General features: G+C 41.0%; 1 protein-coding gene across 3 annotated transcripts in view; it reads right to left on the bottom strand.

Annotated features, from left to right (window-relative positions):
• Nucleotides 1-25,060, bottom strand: part of pde10a (phosphodiesterase 10A) — a 44,298-nt gene extending 19,238 nt beyond the window's left edge. For 2 of the 3 annotated variants that reach the window (XM_028423909.1, XM_028423911.1), the window contains exons 1-2: nucleotides 24,943-25,060; nucleotides 1,792-1,923 (exon numbers count right to left, since the gene is read on the bottom strand). In XM_028423909.1, the coding sequence (XP_028279710.1) occupies nucleotides 1,792-1,923; nucleotides 24,943-25,009 (199 nt within the window). In that variant the 5' untranslated portion in view covers nucleotides 25,010-25,060. Of the gene's footprint in view, nucleotides 1-1,791; nucleotides 1,924-10,417; nucleotides 10,790-24,942 lie in introns of those variants that run through there. The other variant, XM_028423910.1, reaches the window with a different exon arrangement.
• Nucleotides 25,061-25,545: the final 485 nt, after the last annotated feature.

The following is a 25,545-nucleotide window of genomic DNA, read 5'->3' as shown; positions in this document are numbered from 1 at the left end:
ACACCCAGGATATGTGTACTATGTATGTACTTTTTAATAAGTCTGGGTCAGGGCACATAAACATCTTCATGAAATATGCCAAAAAATTAATGCATACAATCATAAAAAAATTATGACATCTGAACAAAAACCTACTGTACATATGACCTAAACATATGAGTAAATAAGCATGTAACAGATGGTGTTTAGCTGTTTAATTTCAAAACAATACCTGTGTCTTCTATACACATTATCACTTCTTGCTCATCCACTGTGCTTCTCTACCCAGCAAACGTTTTACACCTATTAGAGGCCCATTACTATAGTTTGCATTACTGTTGACCTCTTTCCAAAGCATGGTGTAATAGCACTTTAAACAGCAGTTAGCATTGATTTCCGGACAACATGAGAATTACATTTGAAATGTGAAACTTCCTTGAAACATGGGTGATCCGTCATAATGAACATCAAGTCTGCCTTCTTTTTGTCAGATTTATGTAATGGCCATGTGCAGCCTGTACAAATCAATTAGCTTTGAGCTTCTGCACCATGATGACTTGGTTCACTGTGATGGATACCTGAATCAAGCCTGTTTCAAGTCTTTGCAAATTGATTTTCCTACTGTACTGAAACTAATGGTAACCAGTGAGGATGCTGAAACATGCTTTGAAAAAACAGTGAGCAGTCATGCGAATAAAGTGTAATTTGTGGTAAAAGAAAAAATAAAAGAGGGAGGGAGGGGGGGCTGGAGCTGTCAAAAAACATGACCTTTGCAATGTAGGAATTTAGTTTCATGACTGATGCGACAATTTAAAACTGATTAAACATAAGCACGAAAACAGAGCTCAGACAAAAAAACCCTTCTGCTCTGCCATCAAGTTTTACAGGCTTCATCTGCTCGGACCTGATCTATATGGGTAAAATTAGTTGTTTCTACTTGGTACCAGCCTTTTGATGTGTGTCAACCTAAACACACAAACACACACACACATATACTGTATACACTGCTTCAATCACAGGCTCAGACTTGAGAAACATCTCTACACAGCAGCCACAAACACTACTGTCTGCATACCTCACAGGGAAAGCAGCTCCAAAATGTGACAAATCCATCCTCTGCCAGTTTCCTCCTTCAACACACCCACCACCCTGAGCCAGCACAGTCCCACCCCCACTACCACCATCATCCCCACCCCTCCCCTGGGCCTCCTTCAGCCGGCTGCATGTCTCTGGAGGTCGCCTCTGACGTCAGCAGCTCAACTGGGCAGAGTGCCAGCCCTGTGGGCCCTTGATGGATGCGGTTGGTCTGAGAAACAGTCCGCTGTGTGTGGAGCACACACACGGCACAAACTCAGCTCAGCCCGCTCAAACACATCTAATGACCCGTAAAGGCCCAACAGACCCGCTCCCTCTCCCTTTTCTTCTGTCTATCACACACACACACCAACGATTAAAGGAGACATATGTGAAGATGAGTGATTTGTACTGCAAATGGCCGGGATAATAAACAGAACCCGCAGAGGCACGCTCCGCTTCGTCTCTGGTTATCCCATGGTCTTTAAGAAAATAGGTTTCAGTTTTTCAGTGCAATAAAAGCAAATGACTGAGGCGGCTGCAGATACGCAGGACAGCTTGTGGTTGACAAATCAGGAACCTCAATGGGCCTGTTTTTAACCAAAGCAAATTTTTACAGAAAATTACGTCGATATAGTAAAATCTGCTGATCTAATCATTCTGTCACAGTGGTACTCAGTGGAGCAGTGTCTGTGTATTTGTTGGTCTGTGTGTGTGTTTGTGTGCGGGGGTGTGTACCTGCAGGCCTGCTGCTGGTCTTCCTCTTTAGCCATCTGTCCAATGTCTCAGCGCTAACACTCTCCAACACGAAGTCGTCCAGCATCTGCGGGTGTAGCGAGAGGTAGGCCTTCACTTTCTCATCTGTCAAGCCTGAAGCGCACAGAAACAGAAACATCTTTGAGTTGTTGAATTGCACAACTCTACTCATGACAATGCAAACTAGGAAAGCTTACTTGGGTCCACGGTGATCCCAAAGGTCACCCAAACAAATGCACAGGCTACAACAGGTCATCTTTTTTTTTTTTTGCTTTGACTGTGAAATGCAGCTATGTTCCAGCGAAAGCTCTCAACTGGGCAGCTCACTTATGTTTACTGTAAAACTATATCTCCAGGGATTGGAGCCCCCAACAGAGGCAGTAGGATAAAGGAGGACTCGATTGTGCTTAATAGGCAATTAGGTTCTTGAGAGCTCGCTAAGTGCTGCTGTTTACTGTCTTTGTTGTCAGGGAAAAAAGCCATTTGCCAGACCATCGTTGAGGGAAAGTTGTTTTTAATACACCCGCTGGCGTCTGAGAGGCAGTCGTGATGCACTAGGAAACCATCATGTTTAGGCCGCTCACGCAAATGGAGTGTGTGTGTCTTAAACAAAGGCTTGTCTCCATTCAGGCATGAGACGTCATCTCTTTGTGACTGAACTCAACAATAAATCCCGGAAAAGAAAAACAAATCTGCTAGTGTTGATTTAAAAAAAATATACAGTGATCATACGTGATATCAGATGATAGTGAACGAGCGCTCTTGTATTCACACAGCCGTGATCATTTCTGTACTGCTTTTCTCACGAAACGTCTAGTTATCAGCAGCATCTGTGCAGAGTGCAGACTCCCTTCAAGTATGAATCATAGGAGGACATGCAGCTGGAAGGCATGTGTGCTGCCATCACACACACACAGTTTGAAAATATTGCTAAGGGTGTGTCAGAAATCCTGTATGAGTATTAGTGTAGTGAATGGATACAGACACTTGTGCACAATAGTAAGCAGAGGGGTAGCACAGAATTGACTGTTGAGCCAGATGACAAAATAAAACCAGATGCAGGAGGCAGCAGCATCTAATTTCTTCAGCTGCAGATAACCTGTTTTAGTGTGTCCATATAAAACTTGGAGCTGAAGAATGACTTTCAGTTTTAATTTAATTTTAGCGTAACATCACTCCTGATTGTGGTAAACACTCTGAGCAGCTACTTGCAACCTTTCATCTATTCCCACAGAACAAATCATTTGATCTTCAGTTAGCATGGATCATCTGCTCAGACACTGTGTGTGTGTGTGTGTGTGTATAGGTCGAGCAAGCTTGTGGTTGCAGGCAAATAAGGCAAACAGAGGTGGGGGTAAGTTAAGGGGGGAGGGAGGGAGCGAGGGGCTGCTGCGGTCTGACGCTGTCCAGACACGAGACACAGCTCTTCAGGAGCGGAACGCCTCACGAGACTCCTGGCCAGCTCTGACGCACATCGGCAGAATACAGCTTAATAAATCAGAAGAAGTTAAGGGGGCAGTGTGAGTGGGGTGAAGAGAGCTGCAGGGGACAGAAAGACACACGGAGAGGAGTAAAATGGGAGCTGTGCAAAAAAGACCCTTACAACTTTGTCCTATTTGAAACACAAAGGAGGCACTGTGTAACACTACAAAAATTTATAAAAAAAAAACAAGGACGCTGTATAAATTTATGAATACAACTTTTGTGTCAAAGGGCTCTGAAAATTATTTAGCAATCATATGTGTGAACAAAAATAGTCAAATGTCCTATTTCCATGGGGCAAGAACAAACAGGAGTGATAAAAAATTTAGCAACGGGTGTATAACACTTGATAAAAATGGTGTTTCGGAGAGTTTGTCAAGCATGTCTGACCAAGAAAGATCAAATGATGGTTTTATCAATCAGCCACTGTTTTTTCTGACCTCTGACTCGACTATTAATCTTCTTCTTGGGCTGATGGAGGGGCACAAAAAATGTAAAACGATGCATCATAAAGAGCAGGGAGCTCAGATCAGTACAGTATATCTATCAGTAAACTGATATTAGGCCAATATTTGCTTAAAGGACAATACTGACTATATTCTTCTTCATTTTTTCTATAATGAAATTACCTGTCTGTTTTTCTGACTGCAAACTTAAACCCATTCTGATGATGATGAAAGAAAAAAGAAGGAAAGTGTAGAGCCAGTGAATTAATACCCATAATGAGAATTTAAGGACAAGAAAGTGCCAAAAAATACAGTTCCTAGAATGACTTGAAGCTATAGCACTAAATCCCCTGACCTCCATGTTAAAACACCAAACTTTAGCAGATTTATTAAGCCACATGTTTAAATTATATCAGGGCTTAAAGTTATGCATGTAATGCAATGACTGCTTTGAGTGACAGCTGTTATCATCACATGTCACAAGCCCACAGCCTTGGCTCAACCTTCACACCTCAGCTCTATTCATACTCCAGTTTTTTGGACTAAGCAGGAGTTAGATGGACACAAACTCCAGGTTCCACGCTCACCAGACAACATGGAGTTACTGTGTAATGGTACACTTCAAAACAGGGACTTGGACAATAAAAAACAAGACTTATACTTCCAAACTATGTACATCGTTAGTGGCAGCAATAGACATAGCGGTTAATATTTAGTGAAGAGGGAAAATATGAGCCTGACTACAGACTGCGCAATCAAAAGTTAAAAATGTTATATTAATGTAGTGGAGTAAGAGGAATGTTTCGTGCAGTTTGAGTTTAAAGAACAAAATGGTCGATAGTAGTGCTTCACACTACTCATGTACCACAAAGTAATTGAGTAAATCACTAGTTTAATGTACTTATTGTCAGTCTATACAAAAGCGATATGTCAAATGAAGCCAGAACAATGACTGGTTTGACCCAGCAGCCGCTAATATTGCAGTTTGATGGTGATTGATGGTGCTTTTTTCCTGAACATTCCGGCTACTTTCTGCGGGGCCTTACAACCTCTGATTCCTTCTGAAGTCTTCAGAGCCACAGCTCAACCTAATGTGACCGCAGTGACACTCAGAGCTGCGGGATATGCGTCAGTGTCCTGGGCCTGCAACTATGGCGGCCTAATCAAAGGTGCAGCCAGATCTGTCCCACATGCTGTGGTCCAGAACGGTTAACCCCACTGGGAACCACATGTGCTCACTCAATCAGGAGGGTGGGAGGGGAAAAGAGAGAGAGAAAGAAAAGGGGGGAGAGAGAGCCTGCAGTGGTGAGACCAATGGCCTGGTCACTGGTTCCTTTATTTTGTCAAACCTCAGTGAAATTTTCCTTCAGACTGAGGCCAGTGCTGCCGAAGACAGTGGCGACATCATGATAAGTTAAATGGTTTTGATCTCATTCTATTACACATAATGAGAGAAAAACATGGCTGACACGTGGAAACGTGGTAATGAATCCAAATCCTCATCACATAAAATATTTTTTCAGTATTTTGTCATATTTCAAATGTTGTAATCAATCTAGGGTCAGTCCAGTTCTGCGAGGTCTTTTCATGTTTACATTAACAAACTGTCTGTATACTGCATGCTGTACAGGCTGCAGCAGGGGATGGTCTTGCATGGTTGGCTGTTGCCTGACCAGTCAATGATACTAGCCAACATTGAGTACTACAGGAAGAACAGTAGATTTTAAGACAATAAAACTGAAAGGAAAATGAGTGAATAAATGACAATACCTTCAATAAGTATTTTACTGCAGCCACAAAGTCCTCCACAATGAGGAGTGCTAACACAAACAAACAACTTTGTTTTTTACTTGCTGTCTATCTGTGTGTATGCTCAGCATAACAGCCAATGCAAAAAGATAAAAAAAAATAAAGTTATATTTCTATGATATATTTATGATATATTGCTTTTACAAGAAAAAAAAGAATACACTGTAAATAATGTGTGCAACATTTTTGTTGCAGACCAGTTGAAACTTGCCGTCTTCTTGTCATGTGACTGTTGCATGTTAGGCAATTGGTCCTTTCTAGTTGCGCTGATGACTGCATATGTTTTTTTTTTTGTTTTTTCAGTGAGTTTTTATAGACACAAACAATAGTTGGTGTAAATGTATTAAATTATGAAATCCTCTCTTACAGACAAACATAAAACAGTTTGTTGTGCAGCATGTTTGCATGTGGCTTCAGCCCAGTTGGCAGATTTTGGGGACTGACTCAGACTTGAGCTTCCTGTGTTAAATCTGAAGCCTGAGTTCATGCAGTGAGGTATTGTTGCATAATACTTACCATATCTTGACACCACACCCTGGGACTGGGAAGGAAAAGCCAAACCAGTCACAGTCTGTCTGGGTCTTTGCACCCACACACACACACACACATCCAAGTTTCACCAGAAACATGCTCCAGTTTGACAGGAAATGCGTTTACAAATAGTGTGGGCTGGATATTTTATATAGTGTCAGCAGCAATCTGGGGTATTAATATGGAATTTAAGGCATCAAAACACCCCGACAAAGCTTCAAAGCAGTAAATTCTTGGGAGTTACAATTCCAGTTTACGAGTATTTTATTTAAGGAAATCAATTTGGCATGCTCTGCCTTTATATGGAAAAGTTAATGGCTTGTAGAGATGCTGTAAACTGCACTTCACTCCGTCTTATAATAAAGTTTGCTTTCAGTAAATATTTTTGGTCATGTTTTACATTTTTTATTCACAACACACTTTGCAGGTCAACATTTATCAATGGAAAGCCCAAGAGAATTTCTGATGCTACACCTCGCTCGTAAAGAAACTCTCATGTGGAAAGGTTGCATGTGGACACTTTCTGTGTCCACATGCATGTTTTCATTTTAATCTTTACATTGTTTGAATTTAATTCCAGCATAAACTCTCATTGTTACTGTTTGACAGCAGAACATCGCTTCATATTATAACCTCTGTTTTCATCTGGGAGGATCTAAACATTTAAAAATTTGAATTCTGAAAATGTTTAAATGAGTAAAATTGTAATACACATAATGTTTTGCTGAAACTGCACAAATTAAAAGAAATGACCATGATAAGATTGGTTGATATTTTAAAATCTTACCATGGAAGGCTGCAGATTCCTGGAAGGACTGCCAGAGAAAAGTACTGGGACAATAAACATGCAGATAAAAGGTCATTTGCTTAGCTGCTAAAAACAACAACCAGCTCCACCCTATCTCCATCTCTTTTTCCCATGATGAAGCAGTTAGCTATCAGTGTGACAGCGCCTGCGCGCAAAATAAACGTGTGTCTTCAGCACTCCTGTCAGACAATGTCGAGGAGCAGCAATGTCAACCTGCAGAGGCCGACCCCGGCAGTGCTGATGTTTAGCGAGCAAAGATGTTCCTCCTCTGCAACACATAGATGAAAAATGCACATGAGAGAGAAAGGGAAAAGACCACTTCTCTTCAAGCGCACTCCTTCTGGCAGAGAGTCAAGGGCAGGCTGCCAAGGTACTACTTTTCACTTTCCTGACATGAGGCTGAGGCAGGAAAGAGGAGGGAGGGAGGGGGCTGCTGGGTGCGTGCGTCAGCAGGTCCGCCTGGGACTCCCTTGCCAGGAGGTGGGAAGAGCATGTGGTTCTTATCTTATCTATTGGATAGCTGAAGCACGGTGTCCAACACTGTTATTTGGTGAGCAGCAATGAGCAGCAACTGGAAATAAAAAAACAAAAACTCTGCTCTGCTCACCTCATTTATTCAACGAGTCTGTACTGATGAACCTGAGCACGTGCAGGTGAACACGCATACACATTCCACCGCAGCCGAGGATGATGTGATCAATAGAAGGGTGAGAAATTTAGAAAGTACTGTTTCACCATGTACTTCAGCTGCAGTCCTGTCACTTTCAGAGACACACCTCCACATGGTGAAAACCCCATGGCACAAACATGCGAGCTCACACCTCACACTTAAGAGAGAGAGAGACAGAGAAGGAGATTTCCATGGAAATGTAATTTGCATTATTTCCACTTCCATGGTCCAGGTCCTTAGACGTAAAGGGTAAGGGCTATAAATGGCAAACTGTGATGTAGATAAGGCATGTCCCTTGATCCACGGCCTAATAGTGTGGCCACAGGCAAGCACAGTCTAGCTGCAGTTACTTAGCTGCTCGGCCTTCTGCTTCAACTCAGAACTTTCTTGTGCATTTCTTCCAGTGAGAGGAAACTGAACAGCAGCCAGAGGTGGTAGATCACACATCCTATAACGTCAATGACAATGAGCCTGAACAGAGTTGCTGCCTTGGAGTCAGCATCTTGCCTGAACCGGTGGTTTGATGTAACGCTGCGGCCTCCCCCCCCCTGCACCCCCAGAGCCACATCAGTAATCAAGGGTCATGTTCCCCACTCCACATCTGTTCTGATGCTGAACTCTGTAGAGGGGCCAGTGGGGACCCAATAATGAGAACCACAGATCCTTGCATCTTCTCCAGTGCCGTGTTCTTTTATGAGCCTTGACACAAGGACAAGTTGTAAAGAAATCTACAAGCATGTGGCCTTTTCCCATCCTCTCAGATACCACCCCATGACAAGCCGGCGAGGGGGTCAATGGACACACTGAGGAGAATGTCATCTGTTTCACCGCTTTAGATTGTGCACTGTGCCCTGGCGCTGATCCAGTCCTGCACAGATCATGATTTAAAAACAGGGTTCAAACCGCATAACAAACTAATTTTCCTTGGCCTGAATTCCCTCAGAGTTTAAATCAATAAGTGAAGACAAATCACACAAAGAGAAACTATTTGGCATGTGCTTATAGCCAGCCCGGAATAATTTAGTCATTCAAATGTCACATTAATTTTCATATTCAGATTTCATGGAGCTCTACACGTATTTATATATATTTTCATGCTGCGAGAAGTTCACAGTGTGAGAGAGAAGGCATGCAGTGGAGCAGGAAATGTCCAGCATGAGCACTTCCTGCCTGACAATGCAGCCTTCTTCACTGAGTTAAGCAATTCGTCGACAACCAATTGGATTTGAAAATGCCTGAGAGATCACATTAGGACTGACCCAGACTAACCTCCCACACTGACCACAACAAAACACAAACACATATGCATTTTCCCACAAAAAAAAAAGTCATGATATATTCCAGAACTGTTTTCAAATATACAGCACGGTGTGAGCAGTTAAATCTGCTTCTCTGGGCTGGCCTGCAGGTTTACTGCTGGACACATTTGAAGGGATCGATCACACGTCTAACGTGTCAAAGTTTCAACAGTGTTATTAAAAAAATACACAGCGTATGATGAGTGGTAATCTAGTTGAGAAATTGTGAGTGTTGAAAACATCCCCTGATCCCAAACCAATCAAAGGGGAAGCATGCTGTGAGAAGGCAAACAGTGTGTCAAGTTAATCCCACATTTAACCCAGATTAATTGACAGCTGTACTGCATTTGAAAAAAAAAAAGAGCAGCATAAATATGAGCTATGATACTCACACAAACGGAGCTAGAAAATCAATGATAAACATTCGCCAACTTTATTTTGTGATTGACTCATTTTTTAAAAAGTCTACACTTGTGTATTACAGCACGTCCTACAGCAGATATTAGCTCAGAGAGCCTTCACTCTGCAGCCACCCACATCCACTGTTGTTTTCTAAATTCAAAAAAGAGTGGAAGCTTTGTGAAATCGGACATTCTTGTCCTTTTTTGGTCAGCACGAGGCCAGGTTACCTACACACTGTACCTCAATAATACATTCCATGACTGCAGTTTACTGCTATGTGTGTATTTTGGCATCATTCAGTATATCTCAGGGCCTAAACTTGCTAACTTGTTATTACGGGGTTGCCACTAAAGGTCACTTGAGGTGCCACTGAAAGAACTGCAGCCACTGACAATATTTATATGTCATACAGTCTAGTGCAATACATAAATTACAGTCATTCCTAAAAGTTCCCACAATGTATTAAAAGAGATTTAGAAATAGGTAAAATATCTTTGAAATACTGAGCAGCATGAACATGTTATAATTTCATATATTTAAACAAAGAGACACATCTGTAGTCATGGAGGAAAAATGAAAAATACATTCACTTAACTTTTTGCTTTCTTTTACTGGCTCTTATTCCCAAATATTTAAAACTAAAATTTACCAAAAGTGGTGGAAAGCTTTAGCAGTATTTTTCTGGGGAACATTTAAATAATCAATTGATATGAATATCATTGTATATAATTACCAATAATCAATATGTATCTGAGTGTTAACCATGAGCTCACATGAATAATTTTGTGCCTCTTTACTCTTTCTCTCCTCTCTCTCCCGGCTCCTGCTGCAGACTTCGCTTCGCTTTTTGATGCCATGTCTTATTGCAGAACTGCAGATCTCAAATCCGAGACGAGACTCGCTCCACGCTCTATGTTTTATTTAAAAAGTCTGTAGAGACACCATATTTTCACAGAATTCAACCCTGCCTGGCCATCCAACGGAGTCCCCACCCATCGAGTTCAGCTATCAAACTGTCATTCATAAAGTTGTGTAGACAAATGTGCAAATAATGTTGGTGCGCACAGGACCAGATAATTCATCCCCGAAATAAGCTCATGTTTGCACTGAAAGACGACGCGGTTTCAGCTATATGTTGTTAATATTAGTGAAAAATACCTACTTGCACCCAGGAAACAGTCCGTTAACCTTCTGAAACAGCTTGTTGAAGACGGACCATCTTCCATGTCGGATTGTGAGCGCAAAAGGAGAGAGGAGCCACGGAGAAAAGTGCGCCTCTGCAGCTGCAACTTGGTGCGTCTGGATAAAAACCAAAACTATTCCAGGACGCGTTAAGGTGATGGTGCCCTCAATGCTTGAGGCTGTGCACGGTTTAGGAAGGGCAAGGAGAGCGGTGTGCAGCCACCCCCCTCCTCCTCCTCCACCAGCGCTATGACCCAGCACAGCTGGCCGAGGTGTAGCTACAATCGGTCCGCCTCCTCGGCGTGGTGGCTCTGCTGTGGATGTGCAGCAGCAGACTGAGTGGAGCAGAGACGTCGACGGATAGACACCGAGAATGGGAGTAAACACACACACACACACGGTAGGAGACGGGGGCGCGCCTCTGTCAATTCATGCACAGTGATCCTTTCTAGTCTTCAAAATAAAAGTCCAAATGTTGAGTGACGCGGTAGAATAAATGAAGACAGCATTTATTGGCATATTAAAACAGGCACATTAAACAATATTTTCCGTAATGTCCTGCAGAACAGTGCAGAAGAGTTTAACTGAATTGTTCTTGGTGCAGAGAAAAAATATTTTACCGCCATAAATATATTTTCTACCGACTAATAATTTGAAGGGTCACACGTTCTTGTTTCCGGTCATTTCGGCGCTTTTGACACGTCTGGGAAGCCCAACGCTGCTGAACTGCTGTTCCTGTTCCTGATTTTTGGCTGCGTAAAAGGGGCCGAGCCATATTCCCCTGCGCTCTCCAGGGACGCGCGTCTGTTTCCTGATACACGATTCAGTGGTCAAGGAGGGGACAGTGACAACCTCCGAATTTACAGCATGACAGGACAAAGCAATGGAGCGTTTACTTTCACTTTACGGTGAATGGAACGGCACGGCACTGTGTCTAAAAGGACTCAGATTTACGCATCATGCGTAAACATTGTGCGGACGTTTGAGTCTTGAGGGCTCTGGCCTCTGATCTCTCGTGTGTAGCTTCTACAACAATCACCCAGCAGATTTTTAATGGGCAGATTTTGTGAATGAATTGTGTCCAGAAAGACTCTTCATTCACACAAAAGAAGAGAGCTTCTCAATCTGTTCAACCATGTACAAACACACAGACGGTTTCATGTTGGTGCAGCGGACAAAAAGCTTATTTAATGTAGTGAAATAACTGAGTGAGAGTGTGAGTGGATAGACGATCTAAACACTGTTCACACAAAGGTCTCATTATCTAGCTTATGATGTTATATGTTGGAGTAAATACATTTTTCTTTCTCTCTGTGTGTGTGTGTGTGTGTGTTGATATTTTATCTTCTGACTTCAAATATCTGCAGAGACTTGCTTTAACTAAAAGAATGTGTTCAATTGATTTATTTTACTGGGCTAAACCAGTCGTACATTTACATAAATTATAATTGTAAATATTGCTTGGAATTGGCACAGTCAAGTAAATCAATGTACTACATTCCTTTAGCAAAGGCCAGACTGCAATCCCTGCACAAAGACTGCACATCTGCAGAGCCACTGGAATATTTAGACACATGTCTTGAAGTCAAGATATAGTTCTATGATAATAATAATAATATATTAATAATAATATCAATTTTTATTGCAATAGTGACGTTAATAAAAATGTCAAATTAATCTCAGATTCTGGTCACATCACATGAATGACTGCAGGTGACAATCTGAATTTTATTTTTTATTTTTAAGAGTCTTAACTATCTTTTCATGTCACTTTTCCTTTGTGTTCACTGTATGTTTTTTGATTTACATTGAGCCAAAGAATGCATCACTGCTGATGTTTATACATCCACTATCAATGTCCATGTATAATAGAGACACATAATTCATTTACAAAAAACACGGGTAGACAAAACAACCAAGCCAAAAAGTTGGCATAAAACAACAAACTCCGATCTAAAATTCAGCTTAAACTGCACAAATCACACATGAAAATGATTAATTCTTAATTTCGTCTTTTCGTGTGAATTGTTGAAGTGAGGCTCTCAGGTCCCAAATGAAGTGAGCTTCCTATCTCTAAAACCTTTGCAGATGTGTGCTCGTGCTATCAGCGCTCAGAGCACCTAAACAGCTTTGACTCTGCAACATGATACAGCATAAAGTGTGCCAGACTCCCTCACGGCTGCAGCATTACATACTGATCATATCGAGAGAGAGAGAGAGAGAGAGAGAGAGAGAGGTGTGGGAGCGGTGGCAGGTTACGTCAGCATGTGCTCTATCAATCACTGGCATTCCTACAGTCTCGAGCAGCTGGTCCATTCAGAGGTCATGTATAACATAATGGATTTGCTCTGACACACTCTGTCGCTTTTTCTTCCATTTTATGCTGAGAAAAGCCCTTAAATCTAGAAACAACAAATCACTTCTCATCAATGATGCTGTCTTTGGATTTGGAACATCTTTTTCAAGTGAAAGTCTTTTTTTCTGATGCTCAGGACTTTTGGAAGATTGAGGGCAGGTAGTGCTTTATAAACACTCATTTCAATTATTTGATCTAGACTAAAAAAGATTTCTCCCAGAGGTCTTTTTAGGTCCTTTAGGGCTGACCTCTGCGCATCCTTCCTGCACTTCAAGTAGCTTATGCACGGAAATTTAGAAAATAAATGCTTGAGAACACGCCTTGCACATTTTGTGATGAGAAGTTTATAAGCTTATGTGAGACGGTTATGGATGAAGAACATATAGAGAGTGCAGCAGATCATCTGTGACCTGCCAGTGAACTCTTCTCATCCTCAGCTCGCCAAAGTGGCGAGCAAACCATTTTTACTCTTAATGAGTTATAGCAGAAGAGGAAGTCGGTGTCCAGCTCAACCTATCACAGCAAGCGGCTATTTCAGCTCTGTTTAGATTAGTCCACTTGTTATGAAATATGCATACTCCTAGTAAAACTACAGAAGGACACAGAGCCACAGAAAGCTGTATTCTACCAGGATTAAAACACATGTATGTGTTCTGTGGGACCTGAAATGTCTTACTTTAGATTCACAGTTAGAAAAAAGACACAACAGAATGATACCAGCAAATCTAAGCAGTCAGTTATTTCCTGTATTACACAGTGCACAGAGCAATCTGCATTTTGTTAGTGACACACTGTTTTTGGCTCGGCTGAAATCTCAGGTGGGAAAGTAAAGAAGTTGTTTATCAAATCCCTACTGTGACCCTGACATTTTAACTTTCATTTACTTTTTCTGTCTGGGGGGAAGATGTTGCAAGATGTGATCATTAAAGCTGATAATATAATTGAAAGTTGGAATGCCATACTGTAAAAATAACATACAAGTATGTATATAGTATTGGAGAAAAATGTTTATTTGTGTATGCAATAAAGGCCAAGATGCTTGTTTTGTTGTTGTTGTTTTACTGCTGTTAGACACTTTTATAGCTGAACATAATAACATCTTTTCTCTAACCAGTCTGACAGGGAAAATCATCCTCAAATTTTAATCTAAAAGTGATCATATTTGCTATATTGTCTTTGTTGTTGTATGTAGAAGCACTTCCAAAGCCCAGTCTATTACTTACACAGCCAGGACTACTGAAGCACATTTCCCCATAAAAAAGTCAAATAAGAAACTATTGTGAAGACAAAAAGTGGAGTCAAATCTACACTTTGCTTCATTCTGTCACTTTATAAAAATGTTTCTGGCTGAACCACCAACACACAGAACAAGATGGGGTCAAAAGATGGATTTTTGTTACAAAATCTGCATCACATTATCTTTGTATTTATTTAGACTGGAATTGGAGCAAGCACCGCACACCCAAAAACATCTTCAAATGACTGATTTATGGGCCTGCTCCTGCTTGATGTGTATCAGTTTGGACAGGGTGCACACACTCCTTTTTCACTGTCAACATTACCCATCCACCAAATCTCATATCCATCTGTGATAGCATGTGCGCTACAGAAAAAAATTATGGAAATCAAAAAGGTGGTGATGAAAGAAGCTGAAATCTCATCTGCTATAATATGAGAGGTGTGTGTCACATGGAGAAGGTTCCTATATGGCTGCTGGTGAAAGGACGGCTTTACTATTGTCCGCGGAGGGATCAACAGCTGACTGAAGAGTGAGTGGTCGGCAGCCATGCTTAACTGTTCTCTCCTCCTGGCTGTTTTTAGCAAACATCCTCCTGATGACTACGGCCTGTTTCCCAACATCAGAGCTACACATCTTTAGATGTGTGTGTTCTTGTTCACACACACAGCCTGAGCCCCCATCCTTGCTGCCTACCCCCACATTACAGACCTCATCCACTTAAGCACATTTCTGATTCAAGGCACTGTACAAGCTTTTTGCACGCTGCACACACTGCTCTCTCTCTCTCTCTCTCTCTCTCACACACACACACACACACACATGTCCCAGATGTAAGTGAAACATTTACAGATCACATGCAAACACACACACACAAGCATAAGCACATATATACACACACACACACACACACAGGAGCTACGTAGGCACACGCACACACACATCGCATGCAGCAGACACACACCACAGAGACTTCCAGTCCCCTCCCCCCAACTGAATAGTCTGTTCTGACAATCCACAGGACAGCCGGAGCATTGACGTCAGAGGCAGGCCCATGAAAATACAGGGTCCCTGGGGGGCTGAGGGAGTTATGCACATCTTCACAGCTTGGCTCACAACTAGTTCAACAACCAAAGAGCATATTACTGCCTCTGTTTACTCTTATTTGTCAGAAAATCCAATAATAATAATAATAAAAAGAAAAAGAGGTCCACATTTACACAAAGCCTGGCATGCCCAAATTTGCATGCGACTGCAATGCGGCTCGTCTCAAACGTGACGTCAATGGACGTCATTGCACTGTGTGATCCATTAGGACAAATGTGAGATAGGTGCATAATTTAGGTTAATGGAAACACAAATCACAGCACACTATTACCTGCCCTCTGTCGTCTTAATCATTGCCATTTTGAATAACTGCTGTCAGATTGCAGTATATTAGATGTACCCAGAGGAAAGGTTTGTTGCTCGCACAGCCATCCTCACAGTCCCGGGAGAAAAGATGACATCTTTGTTTATCGCTTAATGTTCTCAAACTCATTCTGTGTGTGTGTGTGTGTGTGTGTGTGTGTGTGTGTGTGTGTGTGTGTGTGTGTGTGTGTGTGTAAGTTGTTGTTTTTTTCATCTAAGACATCATTAGGACATCAGAGCCATTAATCTCATTGTTCTCTCTCTTTCTCCTCCTCTCACCTTTTCTCAGACTGTCACAGACACAGTTGCGGTTTCCCTCTCTGCTTCCAAATACAGTGTGCACTGCTGGCTGCTGTAGTCTGACTGTACCCTTGTTAAAAAAGCATCCAACACACACACACACTCATGCACACATAATGCATATGTGCATCTAATTGTCTAATTTGATCTTGGCCTGTATTGTTTGAAAGCTCTCTGGCTTATTTTCGGAAATCATACAGTAGGAGAGTCATTACAGCGATGAACTGTCCTCATGTGTGTGTGTATACAGCTGGGAACAGATACAATTTAAACATATTTAAATTAAAATAAAAGTACAAAAACCCATATATGATTTTATATGACACATTTGGATTTTTTTGTTCTGTGGTGAAAAACTTTTCCACATGACACAGTGAAAAAATGTAACTGAATTTCTCATCACGGCGCCACAATGAGAAAAACACAATCGGGCCAAAAATGTTTGCCAGTATTACATCAGTATGGTCATTAAATCACAGAACAATTCCAGGAAAGGTTAAATAAACTGTGTGATCTACACTCATTCACACTTCTCAGACTTACAGGATCTCCTCAGTTTTTGTGCTGCAACAGCTCTAAAGTATTTCTGTTATTTGATTGTAGCTCAGTCTCAATTCACACAAAATGGCAACCAGACTAAAAGCGGAAGCGGTACAGACTGGTTTAAGACGCCAATCTTCTGTTTGAAGAGGTGAAAATGTTACTTAAAGGACAAATATTAAAAACCTTATGTCAGAAAAGCTGCAAACCTGAATGACACGTTCGGTTGTGGAGAAAGAAAACTGTCTATTCTCATATTCATGTGTTATCTTTACTTAAAACACATATTTGGAACATAGCCACTGTAAACACCATTTCTTCTTCTAATTTAAAGTGTGGCATGTTGTGTTAAACACCTTAAATATTCAGGCATTTATGACTGATGCTCCACCTTCTTCCAGTGCTGCAGATGCTCTTCAACAAGAGCCATCGGCTTCTTCTGAGGTCACAGTCTGACCTGCACAGCTGCCACATGTAGGGAATGCTCAGCAGCCATTGAGTGTGTGCAATGGAACCATTAAAAGAGGCACAGCATAGGACAGCAAGAGACGTACACATTATGTCTGAAAGGAGAGCGTCCTTTAACAAAACTTCCGCTGCATATCCCTCTAGGCAGAGCAGCAGAAGACTTTCAGCTTTGTCAACAGGAACCAGGCTGTGCTGGTGAAAGTTAAGATTTTGCTATCTGTTCTGCTTCTTCTGCACAGACCTGCATCCTTTTACAGCATGACAAGGCTGGAGTTTTGTGTCCATAAAAGCACTGTCTACATGAGAAGAGTGTCTGTCAGGGTCCCCAAAATGTCAGATCATTCTCATCATCTTCACTACGCTATCTTAACTTGACATGCCAGATGGTTTGTAACACCGAACCACCAAAGATGTTGCCCAATGAAAGTGACTTTGGCCAACAACATCAACAAATCAAAGGACAGAGGAGAAACAAGCAGCTGACAGGCTGCTTACAGGAGTAGTTAGGGCTAGGGTTAGGGGTTTTTGCAATTTTTGTAAGGAAAAATATAGCCATAAAAGGCTCATTTTATAGCAGTTGAATGCAAAACACTGAAACACTTGTGTTCAGTTACTACAACACACTTTGAAACACTGAGTTCCAAAGCACACAACACAAGTCATTTCCATCTCTAACATCGTCTGCCACTGCACCACTCTTTTTTGTGTCATTAAAAACCAGTTTTTCAACTCCTTATTTAAATGATAGCAGCCATTCCTATGATGCAATAATTAGTACACTGTGCTGCACCACAACAACTCTGCAGGGAAAGCCTCATATCACTCCCCGATTCATCTACACAGAGGTCAAAGGTCAGGCACTACTGGGGCAGCTGATGGGTATTCTTGTGCATCACACAACCTGAAGGCAGGACCCTCTTAGACAGTATAACAACATCCAGACATTACACAGTTTGTAAGGCAGCACTGCAAGCTGCAGAGCCAGACTGACTGCAAAATGAAACATTTGTTAATTCAGATGGCTGCTGCCAAAATTGCTCACACACACACACAGAGACAATGCAGACCTGTACAACTGTGGCCAAATTATACATCATTAGAAATACATTTTCTTCATATTTACATATTGATTAGAGACTTGTAGTTTTCCCCTTTTACAACATAATATGTACCTTTGAGATTTTTATTTTAGTTTAAATGCATTATATGGTCTTGTGTTTTTCCAGCCTATAGGTAATTTGTAAACAGATAAAAAGTGTAGATTGGTTTTAACTTAAATTGGAAGCCAAATATTTCCAAGCCACACGGTGTAGCAAATGTGATCCATGATAAACATATTTTACTTTGTGTTTAAACAGTTTAAATGCAGCAGTTGACTGAAACAGTGGAAGCCATCTTCAGCTTGTGCCACATGCTGACAAATTAAATGTGACCATATGTGATTAAAAGTGACCATATAATGCTCTCAGCAGTGTACTGTGATTCAGAACACACACTGTACAGGTAAATTCAAAAAAGGAATTAATGTGGATAATACAGGAGAAACAAAATAAATGAAATCAGCATCTATCAGTGCGTGAGAGAACACAGAGGAAGCATGTTGTGAGAGCTCAAAATGGACAGGTGGTGCAGATATGTGATGTGGAGCTGTGCAGAGCACTGCAGTGGAGAGAACTGCACAAGGCACATGAATCAAAAAAATTTTAAACGGGCAAAAAAAAACGTGATGAAAGGAGTGTGCAGGGGTGGTGGTGGTGGTGTAGACGGTGGGTAGGGGGTGGGGAGAGTGGAAGGGGAGGGGGGGTGTATTTGCGTCAGAGCTGGAGCCAATGAAGTCAGAGATAGGGCAGGCTCGAGCAGGAGATGCTGTTACTGCCACTCACAGTACCCGCTTGGGCCTCATGTCCTCTACGTCACAAAGCTGGCACAAATTATGGCTGCTTGAATGTTTGTCTCACACACACACACACACACTAATACCATTCCAATTAGCTCACTGGCACATATGCATTTTATTAAGTGAAAGAGATGATAAAAATGGAAGATTTTTACTTTTTTTATATATAACAACAATATTTTCTACATTATTGATTAAGCGGATATTGACATATTTAAATAAAGGCAGCATATAGTGTGATAACTGCTGCAGAAACAAGTGGATTTCAAGAAGTTTGATTATTTATTTTATATTTTTATATGCATATTATTATATTTTATTTTTTTAAATGATCATTTTCATTAAATATATAATTTGAATGAATAATTATACATTTTATTCAGTACTTTTTTAATACATTAAGTATATTTTTATTTTTACTGAGACTATTACGACTCTACGCCTGAGTAGATTTACACCTAACCCTAGCTCAGGATTAGGATTAGGGTTAGGGTTACAGTCAAAACTAGGGTTAGGGTTAGAGTTAGGAAGGTCACAGAGTTATGGTTCAATGTTTCTTGCATTCGGCTCACTGAGACCATTACGGAAATGTTTCACTTGAGGCTCTACACCTCACACCAGCCGAGAACCTAACCCTAGCTCTGGATTAGGATTAGGGTTAGGGTTAGGTTCAAAACTAGGTATATAGTTAATGTTAGAAAGGTTGCAGAGTTATGGTTCAATGTTTCTTGCATTCAGCTCACTGAGACCATTACGGAAATGTCTTACTTGAGGCTCTACACCTTAAAAACATATAGCTCATTTTGTAAGCTTCTTCACAACGTATTGTTATTGAGATGGAAGCACCATCATTGTTAACAGTGGAGAGGAGTAGTTGTAATAAAACACAAAGATGAAACAATTATATCACAGACTTCATTTAAAAAATGTTTCCTTAAACCTACAGCCAAGAACCTAACCCTAGTTTAGGATTAGGGTTATAGTCAAACATAGTGTGTTGTTAATTATATATGTTTTTTATATAAAATGAATTGGTATTTTAAGTCATTAATGACATTCAGTAACATGTTATTTATTTAATTCCAATTTGTAGTCATTCATGACACATTTAATGAGGTATTTATTGTTGAAATTATTCATTTTATTGTCACTTTCAGTTCTCCATACTTTTCATTTCATCCCACAGTCCAGACATTAATACAAAATGTCATGGAACAGAAATAATAATAAGTTATAAATAATAAAGATATTTGTGTAATTTCATTGTAATTTCATTGAATAATTTCAATTATTACATAAATTACATAATTTCATTGTAATTTCATTGAAGCCTTAACACGGCATACCGTGTTAAGGCTTCATATACGGCATACCGTGTTAAGGCTTCACCACCGGGGGGTGCAGCACTGTACTTCCAGCACTACTCTGGGGTGGGGGAATAAAACAAACAGAGCTCATTCGCTTTGCTGACGTCACTCAGCCGTGTAAAATGCTTCACTGAGCAATCTTATAAAATTGCAGGCAAAACAGGAGCTCAAATGTGCATCTTCAAGCGTAGGCCGCACACACAACCATATGTTGAATGCACATTTTTTTTAAAAAACACAATAAAAATGTAAAAATCTAAATTGAATTGTCTTTGCTTCTGGTCTTTGTTGAAATGGCTGTTTTTTATTTATAGCTGGCCTTTTTTGTATTTTCTTACTGTGCCGCCAACAGACAGGAGCAGCAGCTGCAGCTCTGCTGGCAGGACTCACATCCTATATGTGATGACGCAAGCAGGAGACATGAGCCATGACCTCATCAGGCTCACCAGCAAACCATCTCCATGCTCTCTACCTCACACACACACACACACACACATTGATAACCCGGCAAACACCCTCCATCCTTAGTGCTACACGTTGCTATCCCTCTGCTTATTGAACACATATGCTGACATGCTAACAAATAAGAAGCCTTTTACAAACACACACACTCATTGTTGGATCATTACTGACAGCTGAGAGATGTCACACAGCCTGTCAGTGTGTGTTCTTGAGAGTGTATGGTGTGTGTATAGTGAGGTGCTGCCGACTGCTCGACTCCACTCTTTGTACAAACATAACATGTAGAGAAACCCAGAAAATATTGTGTTTAGGACAGTAATTCAATGTATATGATATTTAATAAATACATCGTAAATCATTTTATAATTTTTATTCTACAGTTGATTTGACCTTAAACCTGCTTTTATGTAGGAATTTTTTAGATTTTATTTTTGTTCTCAAAAGCAAAAAATAAAAAATAAAAAATACAAAAATAAAAAATAAAAAATAAAAAATATAAAATAAAATAAAATAAAATAAAATAAAAAAGAAAGTAAGAAAGACTTGGGTCAGTGACTGGTGGGGATAAGTGGTGGCTGCCCGCCTGCAGCTCTCATCAGAAACCAAACAAAGTCAGTATGAATCATAGGTGAGAAATATGGGTGCTGACGTAGAGGCCTGTCAATCTCTCTGCACAGCAGACATCAGTACAGGCCAAGACGGCCAGGCAGCCAGACGTCAGGTCTGCACGTTTACTGATAACACATGGACACAGTCCATTCGCCAACTGAACACTGTTACACACACACACCGGCCTTGTCTTTTCCTTGAACTTTCACTGAGTACCAATTTCCCACTCTACAATTCAAAGCCTATTTTATTGATTATTTATTTGCATTTTATAATACAATTGTTTCTCTAAATTAATGTATCAGTCAAATGAAAAACTAACAACCTTCAGATTCTTCCAAAAGCTGTAAAAACATTGAAATCAGAGGTTATATTAGACTTTATGGGGATTATCAAGTCTGCAGATAATAACAGTAAAATGAAAATATTTTTCCTGGTCGTCTGCTCGGTCTAATGCTGCTCCATTTATTTCATCTTAATACTTTAGCCCCACCTAGTGTCTAAGGACGCCAATGAGCTGTTAACAACAAATTAATGAGGGCAAAAGGTCATATTTGTAAAAAGCTAACAAATATTAAATTACTGCACAGACATACTAATTATCACAGAAAGAGGAAGTTGTGGATTCTTTCCTTGTGTAAATCTTTGTGTTCCTATCGTGACCTGCAATGCACACTAAGACCACTAAGTGGTGTACTTGCACTAGTTGTCCTTGTTCCAAATGGTCTGCAGCCCTCAAAGATTTTAAGCTACAGTGAAATTTTGTCTATAAAGAAAACAGACATGTGTGTGTGTGTGTGTGTGTGTGTGTGTGTGTGTGTGGCTGACTCTGGTTTACACACTACATGCTCTGTGGCGTCACAGGGGTGGCACACAGCCCTGCAAAGCCTCTGCTGCACCTCGACACTCTTCCAGCATTGTAGGCACTAAGCCAAGCTAAAGAGACACACATGGTGTGCTGCTGGAAAGCTGCGCCGGTGTGTGACGCTGAGGAGCAACCTCAGTTTAATCTATGAGGACAATTCATAAGATCTGGAACTATTCAGTCTGAATTCAAAATGAAAGAGAAACTCTAACTGGCCTTGAATGCACTGATCTACTTTCTCATGGGAGCACAGCTTTTCTCTTTCCCATGAGCAGGGGCCATTTTGTAAGCTTCATCTTCACAACGTATTGTTAATGAGATGGAAGCACCATCATTGTTAACAGTGGAGAGGATGCCAGCCATTAGCTCTAGCAGTTGTAATAAAACACAAAGATGAAACAATTATATCACAGACTTCATTTAAAAAATCTTAATGTTTCCTTAAAGCAGGATATCCAGTCCCTACTCTACATAGTTTTTATTTTACTTCATCAAGACCAGATACTTTAACAACAGGCTCAGGCTCAGGTTTTTAACTATATCTGACTGTAAGAACTGTTAGTCAGCTGTGATGTTGGTTGGTCCTGGTCCTGTAATAGACAGAGCTGCACCCCAAAAAGAAACACAAAAAAGAAATATGAATCTCAATGTCCCTGTTTCTTTCACAGCCTTGCCGGAGAAAAAGAAACAGTCAAAGAGAAATATCCATGATAAAACAAGTGTGTGGCGACAGTGAATGGAGAACCAACAGGAACAGCACCACGGTTTTTGGGTTGCACAAATAAATCCAGGCTTTAGAAAATAAGAGCTATATTTTATATTAAAATAGGTGTCAAAATGTAAATTTGCATCATTAGTGTCCCTGCATTAGTCAACCAATCTGCATCAAAGCATTCAGGGAGACAAAATCTTGAGTGGGATGGGTTCAGTGTGGGCATGTACCCCCTAAGTAGCCACAGATGCCAGGCACAGTTGGGGAAGGAAGCGCCCGGCTCTCCTTCCGTGTTAGCCAAGGGAAACTCGCATTTGGGCGTGGGCCCAAAAAGATACAGAGCCAAAGACTGCAAAGCAAGGAGGTCACATCTTCATTGCAAACAAACAAATCTGCAGCCATGAAGAACCATAACGTCACTGCTGTCCCGCACTGTCCCCGTGATTTTATACTGATGCCACAAAAGGTCCAGAAAGTGCCTATGCTTAATTAGAGAACATCTACACATGAACATTAAGGAAACTAGCCTAGTCCTTGTGCAAGCAATTTCCATTGCCACAGCAGTATTCATGCAGCAGGCACGACTCTCCGCTTGAAGGTGATGCTGTTCTTGGCCTTGAAGTTACAACTCCTGTCATGTGTTTGCCAGCATATTAACAGCCACACTGCCAATCCAGCCATTTCAAAAGCTGCCTCCTGAAATGGAGGAATGCTTGAGTTTCAAACGGAATGAAAAGTGGAACTATACATGCAGCAGAAACCAAATCCAGCTGTAAATCATTAATATGCAAAGTGCGGGTTTACATCAGAGTGAGTGATATCAGACTGAAGCGGGTTACATGAGTTCACAGACTGTTTGGGGAAAGGAAAGTGTAGTAGTCATAAAAACATAGCTGCTTTTGTTTACTATCCAGTGATCACAGAACACATTCACACTAAGTCTATGTGATCATCCCTATGGCGGGATTAATACTTCCACATGTCACATGCTGTTTAATCTCACAGAGACCGGACCGGAAACAACACATTACACCACAGTTAGCGTGTGTAGTGAGTTTAATTTTGCATGTGTTGTTGAGTTTAACTAAATGTAGAGAAAGAAGAAGAAGACAAGCAAACAGCCCACTTACACCATGTGACCTAATGCATGTGAATCAATTCAATTAACTAAGCTACTTGTGTGTTAATTCACGCTGTTTCTGGACAACACAGAACAATGGTTATATATTGGCTGATGTCACCCAATCATGGAATGATATATCAACAACAAGTTAGTATAAGGACATCAACCAGGGATGGTGGTGGCCGTATAACGCTGTGGACCCAGGATTCCCTTCTTCTTCTGGGCTATTGTTGGATCAAGACTTCAAGACCCAGGCAACTACAAAAACTGAGCTTTCATGGATTAACCCATAGCATGAATTTAGAGTTAAAATAAGGGTGCAGTGTGAGATTTAACTCAAACTCTCTATGTAAAAGTGACGGGAAACTCCACCATCCCCTCCACGCTCCAAATGTTGACCTCTGCTGTGTTATTTTGCTAACGCACAGACTAATAGGAACTAATAGGTAAGATTAATGTCTTGTCATAATTTTAGAGCCCACTTGTCAAACTTGAATGTTAGCTCAGCTGACTGGACCATTCTAACCACCTGATTGTTGAGCCAAAAAGTTCAGACGTCATCATGCTACTATCTCCCAATATTTTGTCCAGATGTTGTGAAGCAAAGCAGTTTACTGGAAGGTGCTTTCACCAGTTTGATCTGTTTTACAACAACCAGACCTTGGGAGAGCTCTTTAATTTTACCTGTCATACGGTGTTACTTGAGTGACATTTTGGTAACATAAAGACTAGTGAAATGTTCAGGTGAATAACATCATTGGAGATATATTTACTGAAAGGAATTTTGGAAAGGTATTTGCTTGCATATTGACAGCCATACTAACACCTTCAGGCCAGTTCATCCAGTCTGTGCACTTCACTTTACTTGCCTGAAAATCAAAGTGAGCCCTGCAACCAAACCTGATGTCACACAAATCTGTCTCCACTGGGGACTGATAGGAGATTATACAAAAGTAATCTGCTGCCACAGAAATTGTTTTCTAGGGATGATATTATTTGGCATTGGATGGCAACTGCACCAGTCATGGTGGCTGACTTTGCAACTAGACACACACACACACACAAGTAGGAATTCATCAGGAGTCCCTGGGGACATGGCATGCCTACACTCTAGCACCAGTTTAACTTTCAGACTGTCATTTCTGACCGTGACTCCTACCTTGGTCGCTGCTTCCTGCAGATTCCTCAAAGCCCTGATCGTCAGGACTTTTCCGTTTCTTCGACATTTGCTGCTCCCTGTTCGAGTGATTGATCTGTCCACCCCTGAATCGATATCTGCTGATAACGTGAGACACCTTCAACCGGCAGGGTATAAAACACATACAACAGTCTGAGGGAGGCGAGAAGAGAAAGGCGAATAAATCTCAGTCCCATTCATTCAGATCCCTTCTCTATGTGTGCCCCTTTCCAGCGTGCGCGCAAAGTTACCATGTGGTGGCCAGCCGAGCATCTGGAGAGGCAGCGAGGCATGGAGCCGGTCAGCTCTTGATTCCCGTCGTATACTCGGAAAAGATGTGTCTCCACGGACAATCAGGGGGCTTATTTCTCCTGACAAATGAGAAATACTTGCAGTTGAAGTGATTTGTCGATCACGTGCGTCGCGGATTATGCTTGGACCCCGCTCAGATGGAAATTACGCACTGGACGCAACTTGTTGATCCACGTCTTTGTGAAAAAAACGATTTTCGTCACTCCGGGTGTGTTTTAAAAAAAATCATTTTAGATTTTCAACAATGTATCAGGTGTTTTCTTGAATGGTGCT

Source organism: Parambassis ranga, chromosome 15 (assembly GCF_900634625.1).
Source record: "Parambassis ranga chromosome 15, fParRan2.1, whole genome shotgun sequence".
NCBI classification, from domain to species: domain Eukaryota; kingdom Metazoa; phylum Chordata; class Actinopteri; family Ambassidae; genus Parambassis; species Parambassis ranga.
The sequence above is the reverse complement of the archived record's forward strand: the minus strand, read 5'-3'. Positions and strand labels throughout refer to the sequence as shown.